This window comes from Canis lupus, chromosome 25 (genome assembly GCF_011100685.1).
Source record: "Canis lupus familiaris isolate Mischka breed German Shepherd chromosome 25, alternate assembly UU_Cfam_GSD_1.0, whole genome shotgun sequence".
NCBI classification, from domain to species: Eukaryota; Metazoa; Chordata; class Mammalia; order Carnivora; family Canidae; genus Canis; species Canis lupus.
This window is the reverse complement of record NC_049246.1, coordinates 18,646,189-18,662,406: the sequence shown is the minus strand read 5'-3', so window position 1 is coordinate 18,662,406 and position 16,218 is coordinate 18,646,189. Positions and strand designations below refer to the sequence as shown.

Sequence of the window (16,218 nt, the reverse complement as noted above, 5' to 3'; positions counted from 1 at the left end):
CCATAGAGATTTTCTATGTCCCTCAAACCTCATAGCTTATGCCCTTCTCATGCAGCTTAAAGCATGGTTCCCTGAAGTTGCTCTGGCTGCATATACTGTTGACTTCCATGCCCCTCACTCACTCGGTAGTATTCACCTGAATGACCGTATCTCTTCTAAAATACAACGCTCCACCACGCTACAACCAAAAAGCTGAACAAGAAAATAATACAAACAATTCTCACTTGAAGTGTATGATCTCTAACCTACGTTAGCCTCCACAGCAGCCCAGGAATCAGACTGCACTTCCCCAGTCCCTCTGCTTTCCACTCCTCTAAACCTCTATGTCACACTTTCTTTCCTCTCCTCAAACCTCCTACACTTCTCCCTCCTCACTCTGAGGATGACTGAGCTTCCTACTTCACTGACAATGTTAAGGCATCAGGAGGGAACCTCCTACCAGTGGGCACCACCCACTGAGCCCACGGTCCACACATTATTCTGCTACTAGGTATGTGCTGTCTGTCCTCCTGGCCAAGTCTTGCCCCTCCCTTCACCCCTAAATCCACCGCCATTCATGAACACTGCTTCAGCCATTCTCCCACCTGCTCCTGCATCAGTATCTTGCTCTTTACTGAATCAATCCTACCAAGACAAAACACTTAATTTTCCCATTAAAACACACACACACACCCCTTTCCTTACAGCCACTACCCCATCTCTTTATATTTATTGCAAAACCTTTCCACCAGGCTGTTATACGGTCTAAAACTTCTCCTCGTTCTCTTTTATCCAGTTAGACTTTTATTTTCAACACAGCCCTATTTGGTAAATCTAATGACTAATTTTCAGCCCTTATCTGATTTAGCAGCAGCTTCTGACACCGCTGGTCACTCTCTCTTCCTAGAAGTCCTTTCTTTTCTTGACTCTCAGGATGCCACGCTGGCCTCCTCTACTCCATTCTCTCTGGTTATCTGTTCTTCTCATCCCTCACCTTCTCATGGTCTGGCTCAGTGTATGGATCTCTTCACCACCCACATTTTCAGCACTGGTGATCTTTGCCAGCCCAAAGCTTTACCACACCTCCCAATGACCCCCAAACTTCGAGCTCCAACTTGACCTCCTGATAGGTGTGTAACTGCCCAGTTAACATCTCCACCTTTTCAAACTTCTCCAGTTAACTTCTTCACAGGTATTTCAAACTTACCCTATCTAAATCTGAGTTCTAATATCCATGCCCCCAGAAATACATGCTCTCTTCTCATGGTGCTTGTCAAATCTTATCCACTTCTCAGCCCTCCATGGCTGCTCTCCCAGTCTTGAGCCTCTGTTATCTCTGGTGTGAATTACTGCAACAGTCTCCTAACTGGTATTCCCAAGTATGTCTATACCCCTCCACTCCCAACCTGTGCAGTCTACAGTTGGCAGTTGACAAAGTAAACTTACTAAAACAAAAGATTAAGTCAACTCCAATCATAGTCCTCCAAGGGTTCCTGTTCTCAGAGGAAACACCCAAGGACTCACAGGAATCAATGAAGGCCTGGTGAACTCCGCACCCACTTCCTTCCGTCACATCTCTGATCACATCCCCTACCATTCTCCCCACTTATTCTGCTCCAGTTCCACCAGCCTCAGACCATGCTCATTCTCAGGCCCACGAAGCAGAGAGACTCCAGGCCTCGGGTTCCTCTGCTGGCTCTGCTCTCTCCCAGATTTGTACCCCTATTCGGGCCATTATTCAAACGCCACTTTCTAGGTAAGATTTTCTTTGGCCATCTTGTCTAAAATAGCAATAACCCTCACCCCAACAGTTATCATCCCCCTTCCTTGCTTTTTTCTCCTTGGTTCTTGTCACTATGTCACACACCATAATTTTATTATCTGTCTTATTTATAGACCTCCCACTGCTAGAATATAAATTTCAAGAGGGCAAAGAAGTTTATCTGTTTTGTTAATTGCTTTATCCCCGGTGCATGAAAGTGTCTGGCACATCAAAATTATAATTATAGATGAATGAAAGACCAATTACTCAATTCAAAAGGATCATATGCATGTGACTCTGCAAGAAAAAAAAAACTTCACTTGGCCTGTTTTAACTAAGATTATCTGCCCATTGTGCTATAATTCTTTAAAAGAATTCTAAAAATGAATTTGAAAACTACATAACAATGCTCAAAAGAATTTTTCAATTATGGTAAAAAAACACATAAAATTCACCATGTTAACCGCTGATAAGTGTACTGTTCAGTGGCATTAAGCACATCCTCACTGCTATGCAGCCCTCATATCCATCCATCACTAGCACTAATTCCTCTTGCAAAACTGAAACTTTGTCCCCATTAAACCACAACTCCCCATTTCTCCCCCCGCCAGCCCTGGCAATCATCCTCTACTTTTTGGCTCTATAAATTTGAGCACTCAAATATTTAACATCTCCCTGCCTTGACGAAGCCAGCTCCAAACCTACCATGGACCCATCTTTTTTTGTGGCAGTCACACAGGGACCCGTCCTCATGCTGCTCTCAGTAGCTTCTGCTTTCTTCCAGGCATCTAGTCGGAATCTTTCCATCACTTTTATTTCTTCCCTGAGGTCTGTGTTCTCTCTGACCAACATTTCTATCTGGCTTCTAAGACGGCCATGTGTACTTGACCATTTTGCTTCCTTTCTTTTCAAATCTTCCTGTAAATCTGCTATCTGCTGTTTCAAAGCCTCTCGAAAAAAAAAATTACTAGGATTAAAACAATGCACTAGAAGAAAGACACAGCAACAAAACAGAAGTGCTGCCCTAGCATAGACAGCAGAAAAGGGAAGGCTTGGTCAATCACATTTCAAAAATATGAAGTTTTTAATGAAAGGGATTAAGGGTTCAGGTTAGAGCTTCACCTTATACCATTAACAAAACTGATTCCACTTAGGAGTTCATTGCAATAACACTGCCATGAGGTAATAAAGGTCTATACTAAACTATTAATAGAAAAATGGAAGATTATCTGGTAAAGAAAAAATTAATAGGAATTCATGACTATTTTAAGGAAGCGTGAAGATAAAGGGATGAATAAAAGATTCAAAGTCAAAACCATCAGTCCTGAAAACAGTTTCTACTTGGAATTCATGAGAAGAAACAGGTTTTAAGAAAATGCTTTGTTTCAGATGTACTAAATGACATATGCGAAGAAACTCCTGGAAATGTCTAGAAGCAATTTGCAATTACACAAACAAAAATCAAAATTAATGTCAGAACTAAGGAAAATTTAGTCACTTACACAGCTTATGTGGGTACAAGATATGGGGAGTGCCTGAGAGCTGAGGCAGAGAGCAAGGGTGGAAATAAAACCTAACTGCCCACCACCTGAGAACTTACCTGATGTGAGCCTAAAGGTAGTGAGGAGCCCTAGGGAGCTCATTAATATGCATGCAGAACTTGATGTCTATCCATTCTCATGTAAGCCTCATGACATACAGGAAGAGACTAGGGCTCAAAGGACCTCCCCCTTGGGGGGTGGTCATATCACAGGGAGCATGGACTCTAGGTTTGGGTGAGATTAAGGCTCAAACCTCAGTTCTTTCTTAAAAGCTCTTGAAACAAGGTCATTGACCTCCCAAAACATAAGCCTCCCTATATGTATAAAAGCGTGGAGTATAACCAATAAATGAGCAATTTCTAACTGGTAAGCATTGTTATCACATGAACAGAGACTTATTAATACTAAAATCATAACACAAAGTCTAAACAGGTTAAGAATTCAAAGGCAAATAAGCCAAACATAGAAAGACAAATACTGTATGGTATCACTTGTATGTGGAATCTTAAGAGAAAAAAAAAGAAAAAAGCCAATATCATAGAAACAATAGAATGGTGGCTGCTAAGGGCTGGGGGAAAGGGAAATGGGGAGATGAAAGTCAAACAAAGGGTACAAAAGCCTTCAGTTACACGACGAATATGTTCTGAGGAGCAGCATACAATAGGGAGACTATAGTAATAATACGGTGATATGCACTGAGAGCAGATGTTGTTCCTGAGAGCATATTCTTAAGCATTCTCAGCACACATACCCACACAAGGAGTTAACTATGTAAGGTGATGGGTCTGTTATCATCTTGATCTTGCTAGTCATTTCACAAGGTATATGTATATAAAATCATCACACTGTACATTTAAATATATATGCTTATATTTTTCAATTATTCCTCAATAACGTTAAAAAATAATTAATATTTATAAGACATCTACCATCAGGTACTGTTCTGGGTCCTTGCAATACAAAGAACAAAACAAAGATTGCAGGGAGAGCTGTGTTGAAGGTGATAGGGTCTAGGAAAGAAAAGGCAGGTAGCCAGGAGAAAGCAGTGCTGCAGGGAAGGACAGGTATGCAGGGAAGGGAAGCTGCGCAGTACACAATTTGTCAGGGCTCCTGGAACAGAGACCTGAAGGAGGCTCACAATGAATCACATGGTTGTTCAGGGGAAGAACATTCCCAGAAGCACCAGCAAATACACCAGGGAGGTGTGGTCCTGGCACGGTCACAGAACAGCAAGCAGGCCAGTGAGCTGGGGCAGAATGAATGACACAGAGGAGGAGAAGACAGTGTGAAAAAGGTGAAAGAACACCAAATCATCTAGGAACTTGAGGCCATTGTAAGGATTGAGGCTCTTATTATAAGAAAAAAGTAGTCATTAAAGGGGCCATGGGCAGAGAGGGGACAAAACCCAGCACCTTTCCAGAAGAATCACTGGCTATTACATGGAAAACAACCCATGAAAAAGACAGGGTGGGAGCAGAGGCTATCTGGACAGTCCTTTAACTCAGAGATGAAAACTCAAGACTGGGTACATTTTCTGACAGAAGAGCATGCAGTATAAGAGAAAGAGAAGAGAACAATCCTTGTTTCTGGCCTGAGCACATGCAAGGTCAGGGATGCTGCCACCTGAGATGGAGAAGGCTGGGAAGGGAAATGCAGAAGTTCACCTGGAGACATGTGTAGCTAGTCAGACAGAGCAGACTAGCACATTGAGCAGGTCCAGGCCAGGATTTAAATTTGGGAGTCTTTAGCATATAAATCCTAACTGAAGGCATGAAACTAGAGGAGCTCATCAAGGGAAAACAGATGCTCCTTTCTGCTGGGAACCTCCACCGTTTGGTTAAAGAGAAGGAAAAAGTGAAAGAGGACGAGGTAAGGCACTAGCCAAGTAAGGGGAAAACCCAGAGGTATCCTGGGAGTCAAATGAACAAAGGCTCTGATGAGGAGTCGTGTGCGGACAGCCAAGTCACATGAGGACTGAGTGGCTACTGCGCGACCATCGGGAAAAAGCTGGTGACCACAACAAGAGCAGTTTTGGAGCAGTGGTGTGGACAGAAGTAGAAAGAGACACCACTTTCAAGGAGTTTTGCTACAAAGAAACAGGGTTGTGGCTGAGGGAGTATGGAGGCAAGAGAGATTTTAAAAAGTAACAGCCAGTGTGTACACTGACGGCAAGATTCAGTAGAGTGGAAAATGGATGCTGTTAGAGAAACAAGAAATGCTGGAGTAGGGCCATAGATGGTACCAGGAGACCTGGTATATAAGCAGAAGGGTCTCAGAAGGAACGGAGGCAGAGCACACAGGCTCGGACACCAGGGCAGCATCACCGGTTGGATCAAGGGGACGTTCTCAGCTGTGTTGAGTAGGGTCTTTCTTCAGAGGGAAGTGAGGCCACACGTGGGAAGTTTGAGATGGCAGGGGAGTGAAATGGAATCGAAGAGTGGGAGAGAAGAGAGCAATGGAAACAACACAGGCCCATTTGTGGTTTGTGCTTGTGACTTTTAAAATGGCCCTGTATAAAAAAAATAAAATAAAATAATAAAATAAAATAAAATAATAAAAAATAAAATAAAATAAAATAAAATAAATAAAAAATAAAATGGCTTTGTTCTCCATTAAATGTTTCTTCCCATTAAATGTTATGGGCACAAAGATAAAGTAGGCAAGAAATGCCAGGCCTATAGTCTTGCCAACAAAATATGACTTGAGAAAAGGGAGTAAAGAATGTATTTATAGAAATGATTAGAGCAACTGACTCTAGGATTTAGAACATAAGAAGGTGAGGAAAATCAATGAATTGGAAAGTCCTAATGGGACTGAAAGATTAGAGTAATGGAATGGAAAATATTAATAATACTTGGTCACAATGGGCTAATTAAAAAATAGGATTTAAAATAACAACTAGAATATGTGTGACAATTTTTTTCTTTGAATTCTACAAAACTTTTTGATTTGCATAAATACATAAATAAGTAAATAAAGTAACAGAGTTTTTAAGTTTTAATATCTGGGAGATAAGACGTCCTCTAGTCCTAAAGCATGGGGATGGGAATCCTCAAAATCCATTTATCTGTATTCTTTATCCTCTTCTTTATCTATTTATCTGTCGATGGACATCTGGGCTCTTTCCATATTTTGGCTATTATGGACATTCCTGCCACAAGTACTGGGGTGCATGTACCCTTTCAAATCACTATGTTTGTATCCTTTGAATAAATACCTAGCAGTGCAATTGCTGGGTGATAGGGTAGCTCTCCTTTTAACTTCTTGAGGAACCTCCATACTGTTCTCCAGAGTGGCTGCATCAGCTTGCATTCCCACCAACAGTGTAAGAGGGTCCCCTTTCTCTGCATCCTCGCCAACATCTGTTGTTTCCTGATGTGATAATTTTAGCAATTCTGACTGCTGTGAGGTGGCATCTCATTGTGGTTTTGATTTGTATTTCCCTGATACCGAGGAATGTGGACCATTCTTTCATGTGTCTGTTGATCATTTGTATAAAGACAAGCTTATTGATGCAGATTGCCACTACAAGACTAGTAAATCAGACCAATAACCAAAAAAGAAAAGTAACTGTTAGAGAAAAACAACATACAGATGTAGAGCTGGGAAAGAAAGAGTGAGCAAGTGCTCTAAGGGAAGAATATGAGATTCTGAAAGAGGAAGGAACATGATTATGAAGGGTCCTACATGGCATGCTAAGGAGTTTGCATTTTATCTAGGAAGAAAGTCAACTGAAGGATTTTAAGCAGAAGAACATCAGATTTCATGTGGAAAGATCACTTTGACAGCAAGGGGAGGACAGAGTGGGGAGGAAAGGAAGAAAGACAGAAACTGAGGCTGACTGACTACACAGAAGAAGAGAAACACAGGTGGGACATGAGAGTTGAGAGGAAGAGAAAGAGTCAGGATAACAAAGATATGCAGAAGATAAAGTCAAAAGAAGTTATTGTTGATGGAATTCAAAGGTGGAAGAGTAGATCTCTTTTTATCCCAAGTGTGAATGTGTAAAAAGTCAGAAGGAAAGGCAGATTTAGTAGGAAGAGGATAAGGTAAGTCTGAAACATCCAAACAGAGCTAAGCAGCTCATTACATAGCACCTCATAGATCCTGGACCCTCAAATATTTTCTGAATGAAGAAACAGATACACAGGTCAGTAAATGCAGAGATCTGACTAACCCTCAGTGTGTAAATGATCAATGAAAACTCACTGTATGAAAATTAGAATAAAGTTACTTGATTAAGAAAGAAAAAATCAGTGTGAACTTATGACTCCAAAGACATCCCCCCTTCCCCAGCAGTGACACTACGATAGGCACCAAGAGCAAGGACACCACTGTGGCTGACCGCCAGTCCTCAGATAACGCCCTAGTAGTAAGACAAGAAATACGGCTCCTTGGACAATGGCTGATTTCAGATCAGGGGTAAGTTGAAGAAAAACAAAAAGCAAAAAACCAGATGGTCTGAAATAACCACTAGTGAGAGAAAGCAGGAATAATCTCAAACTTCTAAGGGCAATGGCAAAGCTAAAGAAGGACAAGGAAGCTGATGTACCTACAGGGCTCCCACAGGCCAAGCTGGGGCCACTTGATTATCAAAAAGGAAGATTTGTAATTAATTAGAATAACTTGAGTCTATGAAAAGCTGTAAATCAATAATGATGAATGTAAATCCCAGGAAGACAGAAATGTCTTCATCAATAATTCCACAGTGGTTGTCATAAAGGTTCTCAAATATATGGGTTTAAGGAATGAACACCCAAAAGAAAATAATATATATATATATTTTTTTATTTGACAGAGACAGAGAGAGAGAGAATGAGAGAAAGAGAGAGAGAACAAGCAGGGGAAGCAGCAGGCAGAGGGAGAGGAAGAAGTAGGCTCCCCGCAGAGCAGGAAGCCCCATGAAGGGCTTGGTCCCAAGACCTTGGGAACATGACCTGAGCTGAAGGCAGACATTTCACCAACTGAGCCACCCAGGTGCCCCTGCAGTAATTATTTTTAACTACTACATTCCTCTGATTATGTCCATTCTAACTTTGAAATGAAAAGGACTGATTATTTGGCCTATCAGTTGATAAGTTTTGGAATTAAACACCTAGTCAGTATAGGAGCCTTAGATTTGTATAAATGAATAGAAGTAACAGTATTTGGTATAAGGGATGTCAAACTGATCAACACAACATGGTTGTGTGTTTTGGTTTCCAACTCTTAGCTTATTAATTCATCCATGGTACTACTGTAGTCTTTTTTGGGATGGGGGGGCAGCCTTTAGTAACAAAAGAACTGATATATTTTACTCTCTCAAAGTCAGACTACAAAAAATGTTCTTCGTGCAGTGTCTCAGACTCCTTATCGAGTCAATGGATGATTAATAAAATGATACCCAGGGGCACCCGGTAGCTCAGCTAGTTAAGCATCTGACTCTAGATTTCAGCTCAGGTTATATTCTCAGGGTCCTGAAATCAAGTTCTATGGCAGGCTCCACACTCAGCAGGGAGTCTCCTTAAGGAATCTCTTTCTCACTCACTGCCCCTACCCCAGCTCTCTCTCTAATAAATAAATAAATCTTTTAAACAAATTTTTAAATTGACACCCAATTTCTCTTTGACACATCATATAACTGAGATTCTTACAAGACTGTCATCCTTACTAACTTACGTAAGTATAACATAAAGAACTGGCATACCTGTATTTCTTCACGTTCTTTTTTATCTGGAAAAGTTCTTGTAACTGTAGTATACTTTTCAAAAACTTTGCGTTCTTTTTGTAGCTTCCTCGTTTCCTCCTTTTTAAACTCTTCTATTCGAGCCAATTCTTTTGCTTTCTGTTGTTCAAAGTCTGTAATTTCTTTCCTAAAATGACCAAACCATGTTATTAAAGGGACAATCTTAATGGTGTAATCCACATGTGGTACAAAATGAAACACTGGTGACTGCCTGGGATGGAGGAGCTGCTGGTCTTGGTGAATCCAGCTTCAAGCCATAATACTGAAGTAACTCAGTTAACTCCATTAAGCATTCCTCCAACAAATATTTACTGAGCACCTATTATGAATCATGCACTACCCTGGGTACTGGAGAAACCACAGAGAAAAAAATAAACATCCTTACTTCCATGGAGCTTCTCATTCTAATGGAAGTGACAAACAATAACAAGATAAATAAAATACATGGCACAGGGCAACCCCAGTGGCTCAGCGGTTTGGCGCCACCTTCAGCCCGGGGCATGATCCCGGAGACCCAGGATCAAATCCCACATTGGGCTCCCTGAGTGGGGCCTGCTCCTCCCTCTGCCTGTCTCTCTCTCTCTCTCTCTCTCTCTCTGTGTGTGTGTGTGTGTCTCTCATGAATAATAAAATATTTTTAAAAAAATAAAAATAAAAATAAAATACATGGCACATTTGAAGTGTTAATGAGAAAAATAATGTAAGGAATGAGGGTAGAAAATATCACGGAAATTAAAATTATGGATGGAGTCATCTTGCTGAGATAATATTTTAAGTAAAATCTGAACAAACTAAGAGAACAGCCTTAAGGATATCTGGACAAAACAGCTCCAGAGGAGGGAACACTACAAGCAAAAGCCCTGAGGTAGGAATATGGCTGTTGTGGTCAAAGATCAGCCAGGAGGGCAGGGTGGCTAAAATCTGAGAGAAAATATAAGATAGAAAGGTAGAAAAAGGTATCAAAAAACAAATAAGACAGAGGGCCAAATGTTGATCAGAGGAACTATCAGAACCCAGGTGCATGCTGATGCTCTTAAGAGCATAGAAAGAGTGACATCATCAAGATGGTAGAATAGTTCACCAGCCCATATCTCCTTACACAAACAACAACCTGACAACCATACACAGATTAAAGTACTTTCGTGGGATCTCTACCATCCACGAAGGCAGATGAGAAATCCTTTGGCTCACCTGCCAAAGGACCCAGGAGGAACCACACCCATCTGTCCCTGGTAAGGGACCTCATGACCTCAATCATGACTATGAAATCTGAAACAGTCCTGTACCCTGGTTCTAGCCCTGCTATATTGTGGTCCTGGAGGCAGTCCTGTTCACCGAGGGACCAAGCAGAACACTAAGGGGCCGGGCAGGAGGATATTCAAAAACCTGGTAGGAGTCACACCCATTCTCACTCCCTGGTAATAAGCCAAGTGTCTACGCACTCAACAGTAGACCCAGAAGCAGCCCCATGACTAGCTCCAGCACTGCTGAACTATGGTCCTACAAGCAGTCCTGTCCAACTGGGGATCTTGTAGGAACCACATCCACCATGTCCCTGTTAAGAGACCTGCCAGTTATGGACTCCAGTGTGGACTCAGCAGTAGCCACACTACAATCCTATTCAACTGTGATCCTAGAAGCAGACCATCGTCCAGGGATCCAGTTGGAGAAGCTCTGCCAAAACTGGTCTGTAAAGACAAAAAGAGTTTTTTGCCCTTTCAAATATAAAACTGTCAACACAAAACTACATAAGATTCATGCAAATGTGGCACTACCAAAGGAAACTAATAAAGCTCCAACAACTAATCCCAAAGAAATGCAGATCTAAGAACTGCCTGATAAAGAATTCAAAATAACGGTTTTAAAGCAGTTCAACAAACTGCAAGAGAACACAGATAACTCAACAAAACTAGGAAAACAATGCATGAAAGAAAACAAGAAGTTCAACAAAGAGATAGAAATCATTTTAAAAAAAAACAAACCCACAAACACTTACTTAAAACTAACTAAATAAAACCTAAAACGAGGGGGCACCTGGCTGGACCATGTGACTCTTGATCTCAGGGTCATGAGTTTGAGCCCCATGTGGGGTATAGAGATTACTCAAAACTAAATAAATAAAACTTTAAAAAGCAGAAATTCTGGAGCTGAAGAACACAGTGACTGAAGTGAAAAAATACAAAAGAGCTTCAACAACAATCAACTAAAAGAATCTGTGAACTCAACAACAAGGAATTTGAGGTCAAAGGAGAAAAAAGAAAAAGAATGAAGAAACCCATGGATCTATGGGACACTACAAAAGAACCAATGCAGTCACTAAGGAAGTCTCAGAAGGAAAAAACACACAAAATCAACAAACTCCTACTAGACCTAAGAAAGAGAAAAGACTCGAATAAAATTATAAATGCAAAGAAGATACATTATAATAGATGCCCCAGAAATAAAAAGGATCATAGTATGAACAATTATATCCCCAAAACTAGATAATCTAGAAGAAACAGATAAATTCCTAGAAATATACAACCTACCAAAATGAATCTAGACTAGAAATCCTGAACAGGGGGGGCACGTGGGTGGCTCAGTGGTTGAGTGTCTCCCTTTGGCTCAGGTCATGATCCTGGGGTCCTGGGATCAAGTTCTGCATTGGGCTTCCCAGAGAGAGCCTGCTTCTTCCTCTGCCTGTGTCTCCCCATGTCTCTGCCTCTCTTATGAATAAATAAATAAATAAAATCTTTAAAAAAAAAGAAAAAAGAAAAAAAAAGAAAGAAAGCCTGAACAGATCAATAATAAGGAAACTGAACCAGTAATCAAAAATCTCCCAAGAGGGCAGCCCGGGTGCCTCAGCAGTTTAGTGTTGCCTTTGGCCCAGGGCGTAATCCTGGAGACACGGGATCGAGTCCCATGTCGGGCTCCGTGCATGGAGTCTGCTTCTCCCTCTGCCTGTGTCTCTGCCTCTCTCTCTGTGTCTCTCATGAATAAATAAATAAAATCTTAAAAAAAAAAAAAAAAATCTCCCAAGAAAGAAAAGTTCAGGACTGGATGGCTTCCAAACTCATTCTACAAGGGTAGGCACTCGGACACCAAAGCTAGACAATGACACCACAAGCAAACTATAGACCAACCCCTGATGAACACAAATGTATAAATCCTCAATAAATACTAGCAAACCAAATCCAACAGCACATTAAAAGGATTTACACCATGACCTAGGGGGATTCATCTTTGGAATACAAGGCTGGCTCAACATAACAAATCATTTAAGGTGATGTAAACTAGTGCAGCCAATGTGGAAAACAGTATGGCGGTTCCTCAAAAACTTAAGTATAGATGTGCCATATGAACCAGCAATTCCACCCCTGAGTATATATCCAAAAGAACTAAAAGAAGATGCCTGAATACATATTTGCACACCAATGTTAATAGCATTATTCACAACAACCAAAAGGTAGAAACAACCCAAATGTCCAGCTGTAACCCAAGAAATGCCAAGGATTGACAGCAACCACTATAAGATAGGATAGAAAGCATGGCTCTGCTGATGCCTTGACTTCAGACTTCTAGCCTCCAGAACCATGACAATATTAACTCCTACTGTTTTAAGCCACCTAGTTTGTGTGTACAATTGATCCTTGAACAACATGGGTTTGAATTGCATGGATCCACTTATACACAAATTTTTACAGTACAGTACTGTAAATGTATTTTCTCTTCCTTACAACTTTCTTAACATTTTCTTTTCTTTATTGTAATACATGTATAACACATGTATCAAACCATGTGTTAATCAGCTGTTCTCAGTAAGGCTTCCAGGCAATAGTACAGTATTAGTATTATTAATTTTTAGGGAGTCAAAATATATGTGGATTTTTGGCTGTACAGGGGGACAGAGCCCTCAACCCCCACACTGTTCAAGAATCAACTGTACTTTTTGCAGTAGGCCTAGAAAATTAATGCACCGGCAAAGGTAGCACTTGAATTCATAGCTTCAAATGCTTTTCAAAATTCAATGTACAAAGTCCTCATTAAGAGAATTCCCCTTTTAACATTTCTGACTACACTGGGTCATTTTAACTAAAAAATTTTTATGTGGTTGAGATTTAAAAAAAAAGATTTCACTTCCTTTTCCTTTACACCTTGTTGGATTGACAAAAATTACTTGAAATATTTTATATATATATATAATCTTAAAGAAACTGAATCATTATATTTTTTCCCCAACTTATAGAAGCAAACTTACCTAAGGTTTTCCAAAGCACTTTCTCGTTCAATGCGAAGTTTAGCTAAAGATGTGTTCTCAGCTTTAAATTTTTCTATTTCTGTTTCCAATTCAATAATTTTCTCTCTCAATACTTGAGATCGAGCACTGTCACCTATAAAATAGACCACATTATATTGAATTTCACAAAAGGTCTTCAGCAGCAAAAACATTAGCTAGTTATTAACAGTAAGAGCCAAAAATATTGTAAACATCAGTACTATTAAAATGCATGAGAAACAATGTTTCTAATAACAACAACAAAAATTACTTTGGCCTAACTTTCCAGAAGAAACCAATCTAAGGGCATTATTTAACCTCAAGAGTATCAGTCTGACAATGAATTAACATCACACATAAAAAGAAATTCAAATACTTTTTAAAAAAAACGAATACATGTATTTTTTGTCTTTTTGATAACAGCCAATATTGAAAACTTTATATGGTGATATATAGTAACTAGACTTATCATGGGATCATTTTGTAATGTATAAAAATATTGAATCATTATGATGTACACCTGAAACTAACAGGATGTTATACATCAATTATACTCCCATTAACATATGCCTGGCTCAGTTGGTTAAACGACTGGCTCTTGGTTTCAGTTCAGGTATGATCTCACTCACGTTCGTGAGATGGAACTATGTGTTGGGCCCTGAGCTCAGCAGGGAGTCAGTCTGCTTCTTTCTCTTCCCCTCTTCCCCCATTCCCTACCCCAGCTCCCATGCTCTTTCCCTTTCTTTCAGTTATAAATAAATAGGGATGCTTGGGTGGCTCAGTCAGTTGAATGGCCGACTCTTGATTCCTCAGGTCATGATCTTGGGATCCTGGGATCAAGCCCCATGTCAGGCTCCCCACCCTGCAAGGAGTCTGCTAAAGGATTCTCCCTCTCTCTCTGCCCCTCTCCCCACTCACACATGGTCTCTCCCTCTCCAAAAAAAATAAATGTCTTTAAAAAGAAATTTTTAAAAAATGAATAAATATATACACATATATGAATAGCTTAAGAACATAAATAAGTAATTCACAAGACAGCTAAAGCACTAACCAACACCAAAATCAAAGTTTACCTCCAATAGTCACAAAAATACAAATTAAGACTTTTTCCATACCAAATTTCCTATTGAAAGAGTAAATAGCTGATACTTGTCCTTCCACTACCCTTTTGAAAAACTTATTTTTGCATAAAAATATGCATTGTAGTGTTATTCCTAATAGTGAAAAATAACAAGTATCCAACATTAAGGAAATTACTGAATAAAATAATGTGTTCATATAATGTTCTGCAACCATTTTTAAAATACACAAAGTTTTAAAGACAACGTATATTATACACCTGGTCAAAAAAGAAAGGTAAGGTTTTTTTTAAGATTTTATTTATTTATTTATTTATTTGAGAGAGAGAATGAGCAGGAAGAGTGGCAGAGGGAGAAGCAGACTCCCCACTGAGCAGGGAGCCCAATGCAGGGATTAATCCCAGGACGCTGGGATCATGACCTCAGCCTAAAGCAGATGCTTAACCAACTAAGCCATCCAGGTGCCCCAGAAAAGGTAAGTTTTAACAAATACCTGTACCATATTAAAAATACATGGGAAAAATGACTAGAAGGAAATATCTCAAAATGATATCACATCAACTTTGGATAGTTGTAAACACTTTTTATTCTATAAGCTTCCAAACTTTCTGCAAAAAGAACTATTTTTAAAATCAGAGTATTAGTTTAAGTTATAATTTGTATTTTAAAGCACTTATGCCTTCCTAGGCATTCAGAGTTTATAATATGATATAATGGAAAGGAGTTTTTCAACATGAGTTTTAAAAGCCCATCATCAGGGGCAGCCCAGGTGGCTCATCAGTTTAGCACCGCCTTCAGCTCAGGGCCTGATCCTGGAGACCTGGGATCGAGTCCCATGTCGGGCTCCCTGCATGGGGCCTGCTTCTCCCTCTGCCTGTGTCTCTGCCTCTCTCTCTCGCTCTCTCTCATGAATAAATAAATAAATTCTTTAAAAAAAAAATGCCCATCAGGGATGCCTGGGTGTCTCAGTGGTTGAGGGTCTGCCTTTGGCTCAGGTCATGATCTCAGGGTCTGAGTTTGAAACCTGTGTTGGGTTCTACACTCAACAGGAAGTCTGCTTCTCCCTCTCCTCTCCCTGCATCCCTCATCTCCCCTCCTCCCCATCCTTGTCATATGCTCTCTCAAATAAATGAAATGAATAAAATCTTTAAAAAAAAGGTGAAGAATGGTATATAAAAAAACATGTTTTCATTTGTATGGAAAGATTATATACCCATCCCCCCCATATATGCTTTCATATGCACAGAATCTTTCTAGAATACACAAATGAAATGGGAATGTAAGTTCCTCTAGGAAAGGGAACTAGGAGTCCATGTCCAGGGAAGAAAGGACACTTCAATTTCACTGTGTTTCTTCTTGGTCCTATTTAGCAAGTCAGTGCATGAGGTAGCAAAAAAAATTAAGTAAAAACATAGTCATTTTAAAAAGTGCACACACAAAAGTTCACCGTAACACAAACCATAAATTGGGTACTCTCTGGTTATAAAAGTATTACCTCACTTTACAATAAATTAATTAATTCTAAAGCCTTAAGAGGGGCACCTGGGTGGCTCAGTGGTTGACCATCTGCCTTCGGCTCAGGTTGTGATCCCAGGGTCCTGGGATCGAGGCCCACATCAGGCTCCCTACAGGGAGCCTGCTTCTCCCTCTGCCTATGTCTGCCTCTATCTGTGTCTCTCATGAATAATAAATAAGATCTTTAAAAATAAAATTGAATAAATAAATAAATCCTTGAGAATAAGGCATAGGCTTAAATTTGAAAAATCTGAAATCACAATGCATCCCAACCTTTTATTCTAGTGACTATTATTTAGATCTACAAAACAAATCAAATCACCTAATTACACTACTGAGCAATGAGAAAGATTAGGATTTTA

General features: G+C 39.9%; 1 protein-coding gene across 5 annotated transcripts in view; it reads right to left on the bottom strand.

The window, feature by feature from the left end:
* CENPJ (centromere protein J) overlaps nucleotides 1–16,218 on the bottom strand; it is a 53,365-nt gene that overhangs the window by 17,245 nt on the left and 19,902 nt on the right. For 4 of the 5 annotated variants that reach the window (XM_038573550.1, XM_038573548.1, XM_038573549.1 and 1 more), the window contains exons 8-10: nucleotides 13,245–13,377; nucleotides 8,969–9,134; nucleotides 2,447–2,689 (exon numbers count right to left, since the gene is read on the bottom strand). In XM_038573550.1, coding sequence (XP_038429478.1) covers nucleotides 2,447–2,689; nucleotides 8,969–9,134; nucleotides 13,245–13,377 — 542 coding nt within the window. The remainder of the gene's footprint in view (nucleotides 1–2,446; nucleotides 2,690–8,968; nucleotides 9,135–13,244; nucleotides 13,378–16,218) is intronic. The other variant, XM_038573551.1, reaches the window with a different exon arrangement.